This window comes from Lepus europaeus, chromosome 13, assembly GCF_033115175.1.
Source record: "Lepus europaeus isolate LE1 chromosome 13, mLepTim1.pri, whole genome shotgun sequence".
In the NCBI taxonomy this organism is placed as follows: Eukaryota; Metazoa; Chordata; class Mammalia; order Lagomorpha; family Leporidae; genus Lepus; species Lepus europaeus.
The window spans coordinates 7488701-7508223 of record NC_084839.1 but is presented as its reverse complement, the minus strand read 5'-3'; the positions used below and the strand labels follow the sequence as shown (position 1 = coordinate 7508223).

At 54.3% G+C, this 19523-nt stretch overlaps 2 protein-coding genes and 1 pseudogene across 2 annotated transcripts in view; all 3 read left to right on the top strand.

Annotated features, from left to right (window-relative positions):
- YWHAQ (tyrosine 3-monooxygenase/tryptophan 5-monooxygenase activation protein theta) overlaps nucleotides 1-1401 on the top strand; it is a 33628-nt gene extending 32227 nt beyond the window's left edge. The window contains exon 6 of the mRNA XM_062208942.1: nucleotides 360-1401. Within this exon, the coding sequence (XP_062064926.1) occupies nucleotides 360-419 (60 nt within the window). The 3' untranslated portion in view covers nucleotides 420-1401. The remainder of the gene's footprint in view (nucleotides 1-359) is intronic.
- Nucleotides 1402-7186: 5785 nt separating this feature from the next.
- On the top strand, nucleotides 7187-7494 carry LOC133772992 (U6 snRNA-associated Sm-like protein LSm8; annotated as a pseudogene).
- A 10935-nt stretch (nucleotides 7495-18429) lies between these two features.
- The window catches only part of ADAM17 (ADAM metallopeptidase domain 17), a 58093-nt gene continuing 56999 nt past the window's right edge, over nucleotides 18430-19523 (top strand). The window contains exon 1 of the mRNA XM_062208934.1: nucleotides 18430-18651. Within this exon, the coding sequence (XP_062064918.1) occupies nucleotides 18555-18651 (97 nt within the window). The 5' untranslated portion in view covers nucleotides 18430-18554. The remainder of the gene's footprint in view (nucleotides 18652-19523) is intronic.

Below are 19523 nucleotides of genomic sequence, written 5' to 3'. Positions count from 1 at the left end.
CTTGGATTGGAAGAGGAGCAGCCGGGACATGAACTGGTGCCCATATGGGATGCTGGCACCAGAGGCGGAAGCTTAACCTGCTCCACCACAGCGCCGGCCCCTGGAGAACCCTTTCTAAACACATAGATACATATGCTGCTCCCTAGCTTCTGCCACCCACTCTGTTTAGAGACCTTTGGAGCAACACAAGGAACATTGTATTGTGTGTGCGTCATCTTGTAAATGCATAGTGAAAGGGTGTGCTGTCCCGTTTTGAGAGGGACCCAGTCCAAGTCTGTGTGAGCATTCACGGCTCTCAGGATTACCGTCGGGCGTGGCACACTTGTCTGAACCGTAACGTCGTGTGGTTCTCTTTCTAGTTGTGGACGTCAGACAGTGCGGGAGAAGAATGTGATGCCGCAGAAGGGGCGGAAAACTAAATGGATACAGGGCGTCACCCTCCTTCCCTTCAAGAAGCCTTTTTACACATCTCCATTCCTTCCTCCACGTGGATCTCCTGTAGCAGAGAAGCCCGTTCGTGTGTATGGGAGCAGCTGTTAGTCCTTTCACACGCAGCTTTGGGAAAGCTCCATCCCTTGGTCTGTGTCTGTCTTGGCCTTCCTGGTGTGCGGTTACTGCTGTAGAAAAGTATTAATAGCTTCATTTCATGGAAACATAAGTAACTTCCACACACTTATGTAGAGGACTAAAAATGTATCTGGTATTTAAGTAATCTGAACCAGTTGCAAGTGACTGTGTTTTGTATTACTGTGAAGATAGGAAAATGTGGTTAATTACAGTTCCAAGGATGTTCTGCATAACTTCTTCATTTCTACATTCCCTCCATTACTCTTCAGGGGTTTCCTTTCAGTGAGCAGCTTTTCCATGCTCTTCATGTATTCCTTCGTAGCAGGAGTCCGGAAGTGTTAGACTGAGTGCACAAGCACTTGACAGTTCGGGCTGGGGTCGCACATTGGAACGCCTCCTGCGTCAGACCACAGAGGTCACACATAGGTGACAACAGGGAGTTTCCTGATTCACTCTTTGTTTGCTGCTGTTTGAGTTGACAATTTCCCTCCCAATAAAAACTCACTTGCACCTCCTGCCTTTGTAGTTCTGGTATTCACTTCACTATGTCACAGAAGTAGTATGTCGCTGCCAGAATTGAAGTGCATGTCATTTCTGAACACACCAGCAGGGGAGCTAATGAGCGCCAGTCCACGTCTAAACTTCAGTACTTTTCCATGCAGGTCTGTGCACAGGTGAGGAGGTGGCCAATTTGTCTAGTGATTGTTGCTTAGAGAGTTGGACCACTATTGTGTGTTGCTAATCATTGACTGTAGTCCAAAAAAAGCCTTGTGAAAATGTTATGCCCTATGTAACAGCAGAGTAACATAAAATAAAATTACATTTTATAAACCATTTACTTTGGCTTTGTAACAGTTGCATACCCGTATTTGAAGGGACAGGTAAATTTACTACTTTCTGAAGTGTATGGATACTTCCCTCTTACGTAAAATGTGTCAGTGGTACTCCTACTTCTGCGCTGTGATACACGTGTCTGGGGACGCCTAGAAATGTCTGGAATTGGATTACATTTCTCAGAGTATTTTCCCAAAGGTCGGGTTTCATGGGCCATCTGTTGCTCAGATGTGAATGATATCTGGTTCAGTGTTACATGGAATAAAGTGGACCTTTTGAAACTAGAAAAGCTACTTACGTGGTTGTGAGTGCCTTGGCTGGTGTTAGAATGACGTTTCGATGGTTATTCAAAGTTCTAGGGTGCCTTGCTTGTTTAATTTTCAGATGATTCTCTTTGTAAGTATTCAGTTATAACATCGAATTACAATTAGTGTTGGTTCTCTGTCACAATGGCTGTTGTACCGAAATCAGCTCAGTCTTAAATACTGACTTGAGGACTGATTGCTAAGACAAGATAATCTGGAAGGTAGCTAGAGCAGTATCCCTTGTAAAATGTCAGGACGAAACAAGGCTTCCTTTACACTTGATTTGTTTTCTGAGGGGACGTAAGGGCAGAACTCAGTAGAGTTTGGGGGAAGTACCCATTGACTGAGATCAGTAGAGCCTTGGTCCCCCACAATTGAAATCTGTAGGACATTTTCTTTTCTTTTTAAAATTGCTTAAAAGAGTGACAGATGTAGCCACCGGTTCTCTCCCCAGAGGCCTGTAGCAGCCAAGGCTGAGTCAGCCTAAGGCCAGGAGCCAGGGACTTCATCCAGTTCTCCCACGTGGGTGGCAGGGGCCCAGGCAGGTGAGCTGTCTTCTGCTTCTCAGGGCGCGTTAGCAGGGAGCTGGGTCAGGAGCTGACCTTCCCTGTGGGATGCAGGTGGCGCAAGCAGCAGCTTATTAACCTGCCGACGACAGCTGCCCCAGGACGCAACCTTCTCTGTAAGACCTCCAGTGAAGATGGAAAGAACGTGCATGTGAGGGGTGGGAGGTGTGGCTTATTCGAAGAACAATAAAATGGTCAATACTGAGTTACCATGTCAGTGACCACAGTAGCCACACTCAAGGGCAGGTTGCCCATCTGCTGGTTCCCTCCCCAAGTGACTGGCATAGCCAGAGCCAGGAACTTGGTCCCCGTCTCCCACCCTGGTGGCAGGGACCCGAGCACTGTCATCACTTGCCTCCCAGGGCTCACAGCAGGAGCCTAGAATTCGAAGTGGGACAGGGCCTCAAAACCAGGCGCTGCCGTGTGGGGAGTGGGCACCTCGGCAGCGCCTTCCCACTGCGTCTTTAAAAGTGGGCGCAGCCTGTGGCGTCTCCTTTTGACACCAGCTTGTTGGGCTTCCTTGAACTAAGAGTGGACAATGATAGACACTGCCAAGAACTCAGCAGGGGAGGGTACCTCTCCTCAGGGAGAACAGTGGGAATAAATGAGAATTTATGGTGGGTAGGATTTAAAACCGTATTTGAGCTTTGTCTCTTAACTCTGAGAGAGACATACAGATATTACAACCACTGGGTCCCTCCCCGGATGCCTGTAGATGCCAAAAGCTGTTGGAACACCTGTGTCCCATGTCAGGTTATGGTTTCCAGCTGCTTGACAGTGCATACCTGAGAGGCAACAGATGATGGCTCAGGTTCTCGGACCCCGGCCACCCACGGAGACCTGCATTGGGCTCCAGGCTCCTGGCTTGGGCCTGGCCGAGCCCTGGCTGTTTAAGGAGTGAACCAGCAGATAGAAGATGGCTAGCTGGCTCTCGGAGTGTGGGGTACAGTGGGGGAAGCTGTTGCCCAGGACACCTGTATCCTGTATCGCGGTGCTGGTTGAAGTCTGCCCTGCTTCCATTCGGCTTCCTGCTGGTAGTGCCTTGGAGGCAGCAGATGGTGACCCGAGTCCTTGGGTCCCTGCCACCCATGTGGGAGGCCCAGATGGAGTTCGTGGCTTTTGACTTTGGCCTGGCTGTGGTGTTGCCAGTTTGAGGAGTGAACCAGCAGATGGAAGGTACTGTGTTCTCTCTCTCCCTTTCTCTGCCTTTCAAAATAAAGTGAAAATGGGGTAGGGGCCATGGCTGTGGTATAGCAGGTAGAGGCAGCCTGAGGCACTTGCCTCCCATATGGGCACTGGTTCGAGTCCTGGCTGCTCCACTTCAGATCCATGTCCCCGCTGTTGCTCCTGTTTTGAAAGATCAGTATTCGTTGTATGCTTGCCGCTCTGGTGCACGGGCAAGACCAGCAGCCGGGCTCCTGGGCCGAGCTCCCTGCAGATCAGCCATGTGTTATTGTGAGTCAGCTTCCTCACTAATAGGCACTGTTTCTTAACCATCTTTACAAATTCAGATGTGTTTCAAATAGGTTTCTCCTGGTTTATGGCTGAGGAAATAGGAGCGGAGGTTACTGGTTATGCCCTGGGTCTTAGCTGAGTAGGTGATGGGACCAGGATCTGAATCTGTCCCTGCTGTTCGAGCTGTCAGCTCCTAGCTACTGTGCTGATCTCGTTCTGAGATTTCAGGCAGTAATACCAGCTGAGTGCTTTCTAAAATTCTAGGTCATGACCAGTTAGTGGCAACGTAACGGGTCACAAGCAGCTTTGTACATTTGTAATGGAAGGGGAAACACATACCAGTATTTTGTGAGACCAGTCCTAGGTTGTGGCCGTGGGTGGTGATGTCAGACTGGTGAGATAGGAAATGCGAGTTAGGGTTGCGCCCGGGTTTGAGCCCAGATTCCAGCCTCGGATTTTTAATTTGGGCTGGAGTGTAGCTCTGGAGTAGCTGGGTTTCTTAAATGCTTATCAAGAGTTGTCTAGTTACTGCGATTTGAACGAGAGGTTGTAGGAGCTCTCGCTACCTGAGGAGTGAGGTATATTCTATGTGTTTGCAGTGCCAGTGGCAGTGAGCTGACAGTCTGTTTCGCTCGGCATTGGCTTTGCCCTTGTTCGCCACACGTGCCACCAAAGACAGGAACTTCACTGTTGGCCAGGCTGTCTAGGAAGCGTCACAGTTATAATCTTTAGTAGAACAAGTCTTTTACAGTCGACTATAGCAGGCCTGGTTTCGCTGCACTGCCAGAGGTCTAGAGGACTGGAACCACATAATTAGGTCTGGTGTAACCTTCCCATTGTTTTTAAGTCAGGTTATTTGTGTTTGCTTGAAAGGAAGAGTGACTGATCCGTCTGCTGGTTCATTCCCCAAATGCCTGCAACAGCAGGGCCTGGGCCAGGCTAAGCCAGAAACCACCCTGTGGGTGATAGGGACACAAGTACTTGGTCACAACCTGCTGCCTCACTGGGTGTGTGTGTCTTAGCCAGAAGCAGGGCAGGCGCTGGAGTCGGCCCGGAGTCGGCCCTTCATGATGGAGAGCGGCATCTTAGCCCGGGCCGGACACCTGCCGCCCTTTTCTTTTTTTGTCTTTGTTATTTTAATTTATTTGTTTCAAAGCCAGAGTTACAGAGAGGCAGAGAGAGAGAGGTCTTTCATCTGCTGGTTCACTCCCCAGATGGCCGCAATGGCCAGAGCTGCACCACTCCAAAGCCAGGCTCCAGGAGCTTCTTCTGGGTCTCCCACGCAGGTGCAGAGGCTCAGAGACTTGGGCCATCTTTCACTGCTTTCCCAGGCCACAGCAGAGAGCTGGATCAGGAGTGGAGCAGCTGGGACTCGAACCGGCCCCCATATGGTTTTGCTGGCACTGCAGGTGGCAGCTTTACCCGCTAAGCCACAGCACGGCCCCAAATAATTTTTTTTTTTTTTTTTTTTTAATTTGAAAGCGTCACAGCGAGAGGTAGAGACAGAGAGGTCTTCCATACACTGATTCATTCCCTAAATGGCCACAGCTGGAGCCAGGAGCTTCTGGGTCTCCCACGCGGGTGCAGGGGCCCAAGCGCTTTGGGCCATCTTCTGCTTTCCCTGGTACATCAGCAGAGAGCTGGATCAGAAGTGCAGCAGCCAGGACTTGAACCAGCGCCCATATGGGATGCCAGTGCTGGAGGCTAGGGCTTTAACCCACTGCACCATGGTGCCAGCCCCTTTGCCACCCATTTCTGTCGGTGTGTACCAGCAGTGCCAAACATCCCTGCCACTGCTTTGCCTTTGGGGACCACTCCCCACCATCTGACCTGAATAGCTTGGGTCCTGGAGGGACAGCGGATGATTTGTTTCTCATCTTTAGTTTACAGTACAGGTGTTTGACTGTCTGGAGTTACTACCAAGTGTTCTTCATTCTAGCCCTGTGGGTCTTCAGATAGCCCTGTGTAAACCAGAGGGAGAATAAATAAAAAAGGCCCTGGGTGGCCGGCGCCGCGGCTCACTAGGCTAAGCCTCCGCCTGCGGTGCCGGCACATCGGGTTCTAGTCCCAGTCGGGGCGCCGGATTCTGTCCCGGTTGCCCCTCTTCCAGGCCAGCTCTCTGCTGTGGCCTGGGAGTGCAATGGAGGATGGCCCAAGTGCTTGGGCCCTGCACCCCATGGGAGACCAGGAGAAGCACCTGGCTCCTGCCTTCGGATCAGCGCGGTGCACGGGCTGCAGTGGCCATTGGAGGATGAAGCAATGGAAAAAAGGAAGACCTTTCTCTCTGTCTCTCTCTCTCTCACCGTCCACTATGCCTGTCAAAAAAAAAAAAAAAAAGGCCGTGGGTTTGAGCCGTTGTGACTTCATTCTGACTGCTGGAACTTGTTAGCAACCTTGGAGGAGTCACCAGCAAGATTTCTGAAGACCACTGTGTTCTGACCACAACTTAGCTAGGAGAGTACCTGGGGTAAGACTGGTAACCCTTGTGAAGGTCGATGCGTGTGTGCAGCGACCTAAGGTGCTGTGATTTAGGGGTGGGAAGAGGACTGGGGTGGATGGCAGCTCAGGCTCCTATGTTCATTCGCTGGCGAGTCAGGGATTACTAGGCACCAACACTTCAATTGATTGATTGATTTGAAAGGCAGCAGTAGAGAGAAGGAGATCTTCAGTCTACTTCTTCACTCCACAAATGGCTGCAATAGCCTGGTCAGGGCCAGCCTGGAACCAAGAGCCAGGAACTCCATCCAGGTCTCCCAAAGGCATGGCAGGGGCCCAAACACTTGAGCCATCATCATCTGCTGCCCCCCAGGCACGTGAGCAGAGAGCCGGATTGGAAGTGGAGTGGTGGGGCGAGGGTATCACAGCCAGCGACCTAACCTGCTGTGCCGCAACTACCGGCCTGGTGCTGGAACCTTCACCGTCACTTTGTAGCTGGGATCTTCATCTCACCTGAGACAGGTGCACGGCCTCTTCGTGTGAGTCAGCGGGTGAAGGTGTTTCCAAATGTAAAAAGGCTGTGGATGAGCGCAGCCTAATTTGGGAGTGGAAAGTTGTGACAGTGAGAAGATCAACTGCGCCAGGAGCAGACCTATTGCCCTAGATTTTCAAGGACAGACACAAAAAGAAAATGACAGTGTGACTTGGGAATGCAAAGTTTAAAAAAAAAACTATTAAGCAATGGTTTTTCTTCTAATTAGCATCCTCTGATGAGATTCATGGGGGAAAGGTCATTCTGTTGAAATAAATGAAGAAAAATGACTTCGACCCAGAGAAGGACAGCCAAGAAGAAATTTGCTTGTCTTTGGGCAAGAGTTAACCTCAGGCCGGGGTTCAAAGTTCTGCAGGCATCAAGTCACTTGGGTGCCTGTTGACTGGGTCTGAGGCAGGCCTGGTGGGTCATTTGCATTTCTGCCAAGTTCTTTAAGATTTATATATTTGAAAAGCAGAGTTGAGCTCTAATTGTCGCCGGCGCCGCTCTGTTGCCCCGGAACCTCCGGGCCGAGCAGCATGACGTCCACTTTGGAAAACTACATAAACCGAACTGTAGCCGTTATTACTTTGGATGGGAGAATGATCGTGGGAACACTGAAAGGCTTTGACCAGACCATTAATTTGATTTTGGATGAGATCCATGAACGAGTATTCAGCTCATCACAGGGAGTAGAACAAGTAGTACTAGGGTTATACATCGTAAGAGGTGACAGTGTGATTCAGCACTTGATTTGGGGAATATTTGAGCAGAACCTCTGAACTCTGTAGCACACTGAGGAAGAACTACATACAGTGGACATCTGTAAATCTGTATAGAAACTGACTATTCTGAGGATGGTGGGAGTGTGGAATTTTTATGAACATGTAATTGTGACTCATTGTAATATGTAAATTAAAATATTTCTACCTTTAATTGAAAAAAAGAAAAAAGAAAGGCAGAGTTTACAGAGAAAGGAGACAGATCTTCTATCTGCTGGTTCATTCCCCAAATGGCCACAACGGCCAAAGCTGGGCCAGGCCTAAGCCAGGAGCATCTTCCAGGTCTTCCACATGGGTGCAGGGGCCCAAGCACTTGGGCCATGTTCTGCTGCCTTCCCAGGTGCATTAGCAGGGAGCTGGACCAGAAGTGGAGCCGCCCTGGCTCCTGGTGTTGCGGGTGGCAGCTTTACTGGCTACGACCCAGGGCGGCAGCCACCCTCCCCTCCACCACCACCACCACCTCTGCCTTAAGGAAGCCTGGATGGTAAAGGCCAGAGAAGAGATCTGGTGAGTGGGGCTGGTGGTGTGATGTGACGTCGGCATGCCAAGTGATCGTGGGTTCAAAGTCTGGGCTGCTCCACTTCTGATCCAGCTCCCCGCTACAGCCCCTGCGGAAGCAGCAGAAGATGGCCCAAGTGCTTGGGCCCCTGCACCCATGTGGGAGACAGGGATGGAGTTCCTGACTTCTGGCTTGGGCCTGGCCCAGCTGCTGCTGTTGGCAACCATTTAGGGAGTGAAGCGGCAGATGGAAGAGCTCTTTCTAACTGCCTTTCAAATAAAATAAATCTCTAAAAACTGAGTAAAATAGCTGGTGAGTCCCCTAGCAGGCAGTGAGAACACATCACAGGGGCCCGGGCCTGGTGTGGGTGCAGCATAGCATCGAAGTGTGTGAGAGGCCTTCCTCCTGCCGACTGGGTCTACTTGGCTTATAGAAGCAAAGATAGCACCAGGGGCTCACGCGGCAAACAGCCTATGGAGCCCTCTTAGCTGTTGCCCGTGTTCACTGCCTTGTATTAAAGTAAGAAGATGGGGCTGGCGTGCGGCTCACTAGGCTAATCTGCCTGTGCCGCTGGCACTCTGGATTCTTTTTTTTTTTTTTTTTTTTAATTTTTTGACAGGCAGAGTGGATAGTGAGAGAGAGAGACAGAGAGAAGGGTCTTCCTTTTTGCCGTTGGTTCACCCTCCAATGGCTGCCGCGGTAGGCGCGCTGCGGCCGGCGCACCGCGCTGTTCCGATGGCAGGAGCCAGGTGCTTCTCCTGGTCTCCCATGGGGTGCAGGGCCCAAGCACTTGGGCCATCCTCCACTGCACTCCCTGGCCACAGCAGAGAGCTGGCCTGGAAGAGGGGCAACCGGGACGGGATCGGTGCCCTGACCGGGACTAGAACCCGGTGTGCCGGCGCCGCAAGGCGGAGGATTAGCCTGTTAAGCCACGGCGCCGGCTGCACTCTGGATTCTATTCCCGGTTGGGCCGCAGGTTCTGTCCCAGTTGCTTCTCTTCCAGTCTAGCTCTCTGCTGTGGCCTGGGAAGGCAGTGGAGGATGGCCCAAGTGCTTGGGCCCTGCACCCACGTGTGAGACCAGGAGGAAGCACCTGGCTCCTGGCTTCGAATCGGCGCAGCGCTGGCTGTAGCAGCCATTTGGGGGATGAACCACCTTTGTCTCTCTCTCACTGTCTAACTCTGCGTGTCAAAAAAAAAAAAAAAAAAAAAGACAGTTTTATTCCCTTGCTGCCCAGCAGGGTCCATAGTGTGCCTAGGGACTGTCCCCCACCCCCACCCCCTGCCAAGGTCGTCTGTTTGTCCTGAGCTGCCTGAGGGGTAAATGACCCATTCCTACCTAAGCAGGACGGACTGGCCCATCATCAGCTGGGGTTCTGGAAGCCTCAGTTTGGCTCTTGGTTTTATAAATTGCTAATTGAGCATTTCCTGTGTGGGTGGGGCAGCACCCCGGTGCCATCTCCAGAAAAGCAGGGATCCGAGGCCACTGCCCTAAGATCCTGCCCTGGAAGGCCTGGCTTTCCCGGGGCTTTGCTGCTTTTCTTTTTCTAAAGATTTATCCATCCACTTGAGATGGCAGAGCTGCAGAGGAGGGGAGAGACAGAGGTCTTCCATTCACTGGTTCACTCCCCAAACAGCCACAACCCATCCAATCAGGAGCCAGGAGCTTCCTCCCGATCCCCCACATGGGTGCAGGGGTCCAAGCACTTGGGCCATCTTCCCCTGCTTTCCCAGGCCACAGCAGAGAGCTGGGTCAGAAGAGGAGCAGCCGGGACTCGAACCTGCACCCACATGAGATGCCAGCACTGCAGGTGGAGACTTAGCCTACTACGCCACAGCACCAGCCCCCGCTGCTTTACTTTCAGTCCCCAGCGGCCTGATCTCTTGGACACCAGGGGTAGAGGAGAGAATGGAAGGAAGCCGGGTCCGTGGCTCTTGATAGTCTCAGGAGGTGGCTGGGTTGGGAGAACGGTGGGCAATTACTGGTGGGTTTTGTTCTCCCTGTGCAGAAAGCAAAGAGCACCTCAGTCCGGCCCGTGAGCCGGTGGCTTTGTTTCCCTAGAACGGAATCTTGAAATAAGTTTCCTCCGATGCAGCCAGTGCCATGCCGAATTCCAAGTGAGCTGCTCACAGTCTGTATGGCCCAGGACAAGGCAGTCATGCCCCCCAAGCTCAGGGCAGAGGCAGAGAACCCTGGGGAAGAACCGAACAGTGCTCACGCGGGTCCATGCACACCGTGACCTGTCCCCAGGGCTCCATGGACGAAAAGGGGTCAGGGCAGGAACAATGGTCAGCTGGGAACTCGCTTCGCAGCAGACAGGGAAGGAGGCAGAATGAGAACATTCTCTCCCTGGCGCCCGACAACAGCAGGCTTGGGCAGACAGTGCTGCTGGCGTGCGATGGCCGCTGGCTTTCCTCTGCATGTCCTGTGGCCCCAGCAGATCGCTCTGAAATGCTACGTCTCTGCCTGATGGGACCGGCCTGCCTCTCTCTCTCCCTCCCTCCCTCCCTTGCTGCCACCCGTATTTTCACCTTGCTGCTGGAGAGATTAAGCCGCTGTCAAAGTGTCCGGCACAGCATTCAGACCCAGGCTGTTGGCCTCCGACGTCCACGCTCTGGCTTCTGAGCCACATGAGATGTGCAGAAATGCAACGCGGAAGCGAGTGGTGAGTGTGTGAGTTCCACAGTCACAGAGGACAAGGCCTGGGGCCTGGATCAGAGCGGGTAGCTCCTGGGCCCCCATTGCTATGGGGGCTGCCATGGTGGGAAATGGCCTCGTATTTGCAAGAAACGGGAAATACTGAATGAAGGCTGAAATGTACAATGAGCTGGGCTTGGATTAGGGCATTGCCAAATTCCCATGGCTTACCTAACAAATATGGGGCGGGCATTTGCCACTTAGTGGTCAGGACCCTGTTTGGGCAGGTCGGCACTCCCTGGGTCACCTGCAGCCTATATATATATTCGAGTCCTGGGGTTCGAGTCCCACCTTGGCTGCTGACTTAGCTTCTTGCTAGTGTGTACCAGGAGGCAGCAGGTGATGGCTCAGGTGGCTGGGTCCCTGCCACCTGAGCTCCTGGCCCCTTGCTTTGGCCCAGCTCAGCCTTGGCCGTTGTACACATTTGGAGAGCGAACCAGCAAAGGGGAGCTCTCTGCCTCTGTACCTCTCTGATAAATCAGAATAAATATAATAAAAGTATGTGACATATACCAGGTATCACAGTTTCTCCACTATAATAAAACAAATTAGACAATTTATCCCTGTTTTAAAAAAATCCTCAAGGGGCCAGCATTGTGGTGTAGCAGGTAAAGCTGCCACTGCTGGCAATGCCAGCATCCCATATTGGAGCCAGTTAACGTCCCAGCTGCTCCACTCCCTACTCGTGGCTGGGAAAACAGTAGAGATGGCCGGAGCACTTGGGCCCCTGCACCCACATGGGAGACCTGGAAGAAGCTCCTGGCTCCTGGCTTCCACCTCGCCCAGTCCTGGCTGTTGCAGCCATTTGGGGAGTGAACCAGCAGATGGAAGATCTTTCTCTCCTTCTCTCCCTATATCTCTACCTTTCAAGTAAATGAATAAATCTTTAAAAGAAGAAGAGGAGAGAGCCAGCATTCTGGCACAGCGGGTTAAGCCACTGCTTGCAATGCAGGCATCCCTGCTGCTCTGCTTCTGAGTTCAGATCCAGTCCCCTGCTGCTGCTCCCGGAAAGGCAATGGAGAATGGCTCAAGTCCTTGGGCCCCTGCCACTTGTACAGGGCAGCACGGTGGCGTTCTGGGCTCCCAGCTTTAACACGGCCAGGCCCTTGGGAGCGAACCAGCAGCTGGCAGATCTCTCTTTGTCTCTATCTTTTGAGTGAATGAAAAAAAAAAAAAAATGAACCTTGAAAATAAACAGCAGGGGCCGGCGCTGTGGCGTAGTGGGTAAAGCTGCTGCCTGCAGTGTCGGCGTCCCATATGGGCACTGGTTTGAGTCCTGGCTGTTCCACTTCTGATCCAGCTCTCTGCTATGGCTTGGGAAAGCAGTGGAAGATGGCCCAAGTGCTTGAACTCCTGCCACCCACATGGGAGACCCGGATGAAGCTCCTGGCTCTTGGCTTTGGTCTGGCTCAGTTCTCTCTCTCTCTCTCTCTCTCTCATAAGAGGAGAAGCTGTAGACACACAGGGACAACACCTTGTGATAATGGAGGCAGAGACTAGGGCGATGCCTCTCTAAGCCAAGGAATGCCAGATTTGCCCACAACCACCAGAATCCAGGAACAGGCCGAGATGAATTCTTCCCAAGAGCCTTCATGTTGGACTTGAAAAAATAACGGGGACGTGGGAAAGAGCAAGACCTCCAGAGAATGAGGACAGAGACCTGGAAGCCACAGCAGGGCTTAAAAGTGGCCACTGAAGGGTGGCTTCTGCCGGCTGGAAATACAGAGCAAGGGTGTTCTGGGCAAGAGGGCTTTCAGGAGAGAAGGCACAAAGGATGCACTGGAGAGCTCCATGGGCAGGGCCTCCGCTTCCCAGGCTGCCGTCAGATGACCACAAACTGGGTGGCTTCAAATGACCGGGTTTATTCTCTGCAGTCCATTGTACCAATGTAAATTTTTTTTTTTTTTTTTTTTTTGGACAGGCAGAGTGGATAGTGAGAGAGAGAGAGACAGAGAGAAAGGTCTTCCTTTTTTTTTTTTATTCTTTTTTTTTTTTTTTTTTAAATTTTTGACAGGCAGAGTGGACAGTGAGAGAGAGACAGAGAGAAAGGTCTTCCTTTTGCCGTTGATTCACCCTCCAATGGCCGCCGCGGTAGCGCGCTGTGGCCGGCGCACCGCGCTGTTCCGATGGCAGGAGCCAGGTGCTTATCCTGGTCTCCCATGGGGTGCAGGGCCCAAGGACTTGGGCCATCCTCCACTGCACTCCCTGGCCACAGCAGAGAGCTGGCCTGGAAGAGGGGCAACCGGGACAGGATCGGTGCCCCGACCGGGACTAGAACCCGGTGTGCCGGCGCCGCAAGGCGGAGGATTAGCCTGTTGAGCCACGGCGCCGGCCAACCAATGTAAATTTTTAAAAAAGTATTTTCTTTTATATTAATTTATACAGAGAGAGAGAGAGAGATAGATCCTCCATCTGCTGATTCACTCCCCAAATGTCTGCAGCAGCCAGGACTGGGCTGGCTGAAGCCAGGAGCCAAGAGCTGAACCCACGTCTGGGCAGGGGCCCAAGGACTTGACGCGACCCATGGCTGCTGCCTCACAGTGTGTGCTTTAGCAGGGAGCTGGCTCAGAGCAGAGGCGCTGGACTTGAACCCAGGTACTCTAGGATGGGCTGCAGGCATCCCGAGAGACAGCTTGACCACCACACCAAATGCCTGCCCCATTGCTTTAGTTTTGACAAATGTACCGTGATTACGTAAGATGTTAATATTAGAGAAGCCGGATGAAGGGTATACAGGAATTCTCTATACTACCGGCAACCTTCCTGTACACTTGAAGTTTCTTTTTTGCCCAAAATTAAAATTTACTTTAAAAAATGAGAATGGGGCCCAGCGCTGTGGTGCAGTGGGTAAAGCTGCCACCTGCGATGCTGACATCCCATATAGGCACGAGTTGGGATCCGGCTGCTCCATTTCCAATCCAGCTCCCAGCTAATGGCCTGGGAAAAGCAGCAAAAAATGGCCCAGGTGCTTGGGCCCCTGGCACTCACATGGGAGACCCGGATGAAGTTCTTTGCTCCCCGGCTGTTGCAGCCATTTGGGGGAGTGAACCAGAGGATGGAAAACCCTTCTCTCTCTGTAAGTCTGACTTTCAAAATAAATAAATAACCCCGAGTTCCCATGTGTTCTCTGATCCACTGTTGGTTCAGCTACGCTGAGATCTCCGGGGCGGGGATTTACGGAGAACAAGAACCGCCGCGGCTCCGTGTTTGTCGGCACACGTGCAGCATACGGCGTGCACATGTGCGGCACACCAGCCACCAGTGACTCTGGGATAGACACAGATGCCTGATGACAAATACAAAAAATCACGTCTGGGGAGGGGCGGGGTGGGCCTGTGGCCCGGTGGGTTAGGCTGCTCCTTGGGACTCCCACATTCCATATCGGAGGGCTTGGTTCAAGTCCCGGCTACTCTTCCTGATCCGGCTTCCTGCCGATGCACCTGGGAAGCAGTGCATGATGGTCTGAGTACCTGGATTCCTGCCGGCCGTGTGGGAGAAACAGGAGTTTTCCTCTCTTCTGGCTTTGGCCTGGCTGATGTGGGCGTTTGGGAAGTAATCCAGTGGATGGAAGACCTCTGTCTCTGGTCTCTCTCTGACCACCTCTTCCTCTCTGGGTTATGCTATCTTTCAAATAAATCAGTCTTTGAAAATGTCATGCACATGTGTGTGTGTGTGTGTGTGAGAGAGAGAGAGAGAGAGAGGTTGAATTGGTATTAAAATTCGAGAATGAAATAATAGTATTCCTGAAATAATTGAAATAATAGTATTCATCTTTCAAGGGCTGTTTTCCTTCTCTTGTTGAACTTGGGGGAAATATTATTCCCGTTGTCAATAGGCTTGGTTGTTTTTTAAAGAAATTTTCCTGGGGCTGCCTTGCCACCGCGTGGGCCGCCTGCATCCCACGTCGAGTGCTGCTTGAGTCCTGGATCCTCGGGCTTCCCATCCAGCTTCCTGCTGACTTGCCTCAGAGGCAGCAGGGGACGGCTTCAGTGTCACAAGCAGTCACCCACTTGCCGCCATTCTTTATCGCTGACAGCCATGGATTGCAGTTGAGAGAGACGAAAGCGGGATGCTGAAGGGACGGTTGTTAAAGTGCATTCCAGGGGAGGAATGGACCAGGCACGAGAAAAGCTGGCACTCTTGGGGTTTTTAATCCCTAACACATAACGGGCGTTGACGGGCGACACGGCTGTGGCGTTTGGGATTGCCGTCTGGAGTCGCATGCCTTGGGTTTTCTGCACACGTGACTACAAACGAGACTTCTCTGGTTGTGCTCAGGATGCTTTCACCACAAGCTACACTGCGGAGTGAGTGGTCTCAGGGGGGTCCCCACCAAGGGCAGGGGTTCACCCCGGAGAAGGGTCTCGTGGCCCCTTCCCGTTCTCCTCTAATTATCCGCCTGGACACAAGTACTTGGGTTCTTGCCGCTATGCGGGAAAGCTGGAGGGGGTTCCTGGCTCCCGCCTTGGGCCTGGCTTTGTCCTGTTCCAACTCCAGCTCTTGCAAGCATTTGGGGTGTGAACCAGCAGATAGAAGATCTGTCTGTCTCTTCTCTTCCTCTCTCTGTCACTCTGTGCCACAGCACTGGCCCTTCTCTCTTTGCCTTTCAAATAATGAAAATAAACAGCAAGACCTTTTCAAAAGTAACTTTGGAAACTGCAGGACTGGGTCCACAGCTTTGTTGCTTCCTGTCCTACCTCCTTAAGTGGCACTTTAGTGTTAGGGCAAAGTGTGGGCTGGCTCATTCTCCTACACAACAGAACACATGCAAACGCAGGGATAATTAGCATGCTAGGAAGAGAGTGAGATGGCTCTCTACAAACGTGAGGACTGGTGGGGTTAGTTAAGACAAAAGGGCCAGGGTGATGACAGAAGAAAACAAACTACAAAAACACAGCGAGAGCCAGTTCTGTCTCTGGTCACTTAGCCAAGGGTTTATGGCAATACTGGCGTGGGTTCGGCAGCTGGTTGCAGTAGCCTATGTGGCCCTTTGTGTTTAGTATTTGCAGATATTCTCTTTAAGTCCTCAAAGAACCACTGCAGGTGCTTATCAGCAAACGCAGGGTCCAGTCAGGCTGTTTACCAGCTAGCAGCCATCTTAACAGTCTGTCCCTATTTCAGAGCTGAAAGCAACATTATGCTCCCGGTTCAGGAGGAGTCGGGGAGCGGTCTAGTTGTGGTCAGCCCGCGTGTGGGGGGCTGCAGGGATCCTCCCATCCTCTCTCTCATTTAAAAGTTCATGGAAAGGGTGCATTGTGAAAGCAGAAGCTGCACAGATTTCAAGCATTTTTGCATCAAAATAAACTGATCTTTTGGTCCACTTTCCACGGACTTTCTGAAGCCCGCTGGTAGTCTGGCAGGTCTCAGCCCCTGAGTGGCTGTGGGCCGGTGAGCTCTGCTCCTAGGCGCCTCTCCGGCATTTCCTGAGTCTTCTGGCGACAGGACAGCGGGCTTCCTGCAGTGTGTGGCCGGGAGCGAGCCCCCGGGCTGGAAGACAGGCTCTTAGAACCTGTGCGTCCACACAGCAGCCCACAGCATCTGTCCCGTGCTGCCGTCCACACGGACGGACGCCAGCCATGCCTCAAGAAGCAAGGCCATCGGGGGCCATCACACAGCCCTTACCCAATCTCAGGTATTTCAATCCCACTGAAAAACTTGCAAAGGATGATGTAACAGTTTTCATTTAAATGTTTGTAGATTTGCAACTACTTACATTTATAAAGAAATTAAACTATGTATTTAGGGAGGTACTTTTTTTTTTTTTGACAGGCAGAGTGGACAGTGAGAGAGAGACAGAGAGAAAGGTCTTCCTTTGCCGTTCGTTCACCCTCCAATGGCCGCCGTGGCCGGCGTACCACGCTGATCTGAAGGCAGGAGCCAGGTGCTTCTCCTGGTCTCCCATGGGGTGCAGGGCCCAAGCACTTGGGCCATCCTCCACTGCCTTCCCAGGCCACAGCAGAGAGCTGGCCTGGAAGAGGGGCAACCGGGACAGAATCCGGTGCCCCGACTGGCACTAGACCCGGTGTGCCGGCGCCGCTAGGTGGATTAGCCTGTTGAGCCACGGCGCCGGTCATAGGGAGGTACTTTTTATTCTTTTAAGATTTATTATTTCGAAGGCAGAGTTAGAGAGAGAGGGATCTTCCATCCACCGGGTCACTCCCCAAATGGCTGCAATGACCGGGGCTGGGCTGGACCCACTCACGAGCTTCTTTCTGGTCTCCTACAAGGGTGCAGGGGTCCAAGCACTTGGGCCGTCTTCCACTGCTTTGCTCAGGCCATTAGGGAGCTGGATTGGACGTGGAGCATTGAGGACAGGAACTGGCGCCCACGTGGGACAGCAGGCAGCAGCTTTACCCCCTACATCACAACCCTGGCGCTGGGAGGAAGGTATTTTGGAAAAAAATCTTTCTGGGGTCAAAGTTTGAAGCACAGTGCCTGAGCTCAGCTCTGCTATGGTTCCCACCGCGTTCCTCTGGGCTCTTTATCTCCCCCACCTGGTGTTCTTTCAGCCTAACCTATGGCAACTGATAACTTCACATTGGAACGCGAATTTGGGTGATTTGTGAATTACTTGAAATTTAAAAAGAATTTGAGAGGTAGAGTTGGAGGTGTATGTGTGCGTGCTGGGCTGATCCGAACCAGGAGCTTCTTCCGGGTCTCCCACGCAGGTGCAGGGACACAAGTCCTTGGGCCCCTGCACCCACGTGGGAGACCCCGAAGGAGCTCCTGGCTCTGGGTCGGCCCAGCTCTAGCCATTGCGGCCACTTGGAGGAGTGAACCAGCGGATGAAGACCTCTCTCCCCCTCTCCGTAACTGCCGCCTACTGCAATCAGTACTTAATTATCTGAAAGGCCAGTGACCATCTTCTTCTGCCGATTCACTCCCCGAATGGCCGGACGGCCGATGCCACGAGCCAGGGACCCCATCCCGTTCTCCCAGGCGGGTGCCGGGGTCTCGCTGCCGGGAGCATCAGCAGAAAACTGGATCCGACCAGCCGGGACTCGAACCAACCAGCGCAAACCAGAGCCAGCATCCCGAGGCGCCCCCAGAAAACTAAAAATAATCTTCCGCCTCCCACCCTGCTAGAACATTTTATTTAGCACCACAAACAGTAAACCACACAGAGCTAAAATTATGCCAAGGATTGCAAACACAAACCGCCTGGCCAGGTTTCCAGACCCAGGCGAGGACTGGATTAGTCTGGGGCGGACCCCGGCCCCGCGCTCTCGGCTCCTGCGCCCAGGAACCCCGCAGACCGCGGTGCCCGCCGGGCACACGCAACCGTGGCGGCGGCGCGGGGACCCCTGCCTTCGCCCTCCCAGCCGAGCACACGGGCACAGAGCCTGCGGCGTCCGGCCAGGCCGCCCCGTTCCTGCAAAGGCCAGCGAGGAGCCTGGCCGGGCGTGGGCCCCGGACGGAGCAGGCGGCGGCCGCCTCCCCTCGCGGCGGTCACCCCGGGACAGAGGCGAGGCCAGGCTGGGTCGAGTCAGGACGTCGCGGGCCCCGTGCAGCCAGGCGCCGGCCGGGCCCCGCGGGACACCACGGGCGGGGTGGGCGGGGGACCACAAGATGGCGGCGCGCGGGCTCGGGGCGCGGCGAGCCGAGCTCCCGGCGTGCCGCGCGGCGCCCGGCTTCCGCCTGTGGGCGGCGCGGGCGGCGGTGGCGGCCGGAAGTCGGCCGAGCCGGCCGCTGGGAGCGCCGCCCGCACTTCCGGGGGCCGCGAGCCGGGCCCGAGCGTCTTCCCGGTAGGCGGCGCGGGCGGGAGCGGAGGTGTGCGGGGCCGGCCCGGGCGGATCCCTGCGCCCCTCCATGCGAGCGGCTTCCCGAGCCCCCGTCTGGCGAAGGCTGCCCGGAGAGGTGGGCCGCTGGCCGAGCCGGGAACATGAGGCAGTGTCTCCTCTTGCTGACCAGCCTGGCTCCCCTGGTGCTGGCGCCGAGACCTCCGGACGACGCGGACCTCGGCTCCCAGCAGCGGCTCGGTGAGGCCCCGGGGCAGCGGGCCCGGCGCCGGGCCTGGCAGGTGTTTGGGGGCGGGGTGCCGGCCGGCGGCGGCGCGTCCCGGGTTCTCCTGTAGGAAGGGGGTGTGGCGCTCTGCGGAGCAGGACCGGGCTGGGCCCTGAGCCGGAGAGGGGCACTCGAGGGCCGGGGGGCTGGGGCCGGGTCCCGGGGAGGAGGAGGAGGAGGGAGGAAGGCCCCGGCCGCGGAGCCGGTCCCGGGGAGGAGGAGGAGGGAGGAAGGCCCTGGCCGCGGAGCCGGTCCCGGCGCTCCGAGGAGCGGTCCCGGGGAGGAGGAGGAGGAGGAGGGAGGAAGGCCCCGGCCGCGGAGCCGGTCCCGGGGAGGAGGAGGAGGAGGGAGGAAGGCCCCGGCCGCGGAGCCGGTCCCGGCGCTCCGAGGAGCGAGCTGGAGTTTCTGCTGTGGGAGGTGCTTATGCACGGATCTGGTCGCACGGCGGCGGCCGGGGCGGTTTCGCGTGCGTCTTCCGAGTGGATGTGGAGGCCGGGAGCTGGGTCTCGCGGGCGCGGGGCGCCCTTGGTGGCTTAAGTTCTTGGAGGTGCTTGTGGGCGGGGGCGGGAGCGCGGCTTTCGACCGGGTATCAGCGGGGATGGTCGGCGTTGGACCCGGGACGGAGAGGGCTCCCGCGTACCTCGCGTCTCCAGACCTGACCGTGTAGGATGGGCTTGGTGGCAGTCCGTCTGTGCCAGCTCAGGGCGCAGTGGGCACGGGCAGAGGAGTGCGGGGCGGCTTGTTCTGTCGTCCCCGTGCTCGCATCGGGCCCATTGAGACAGAATTTTTGCATGAGGTTGCCACCTGGCTTTTTTTTTTTTTTTTCCTTATTTAATGGACAGGAATT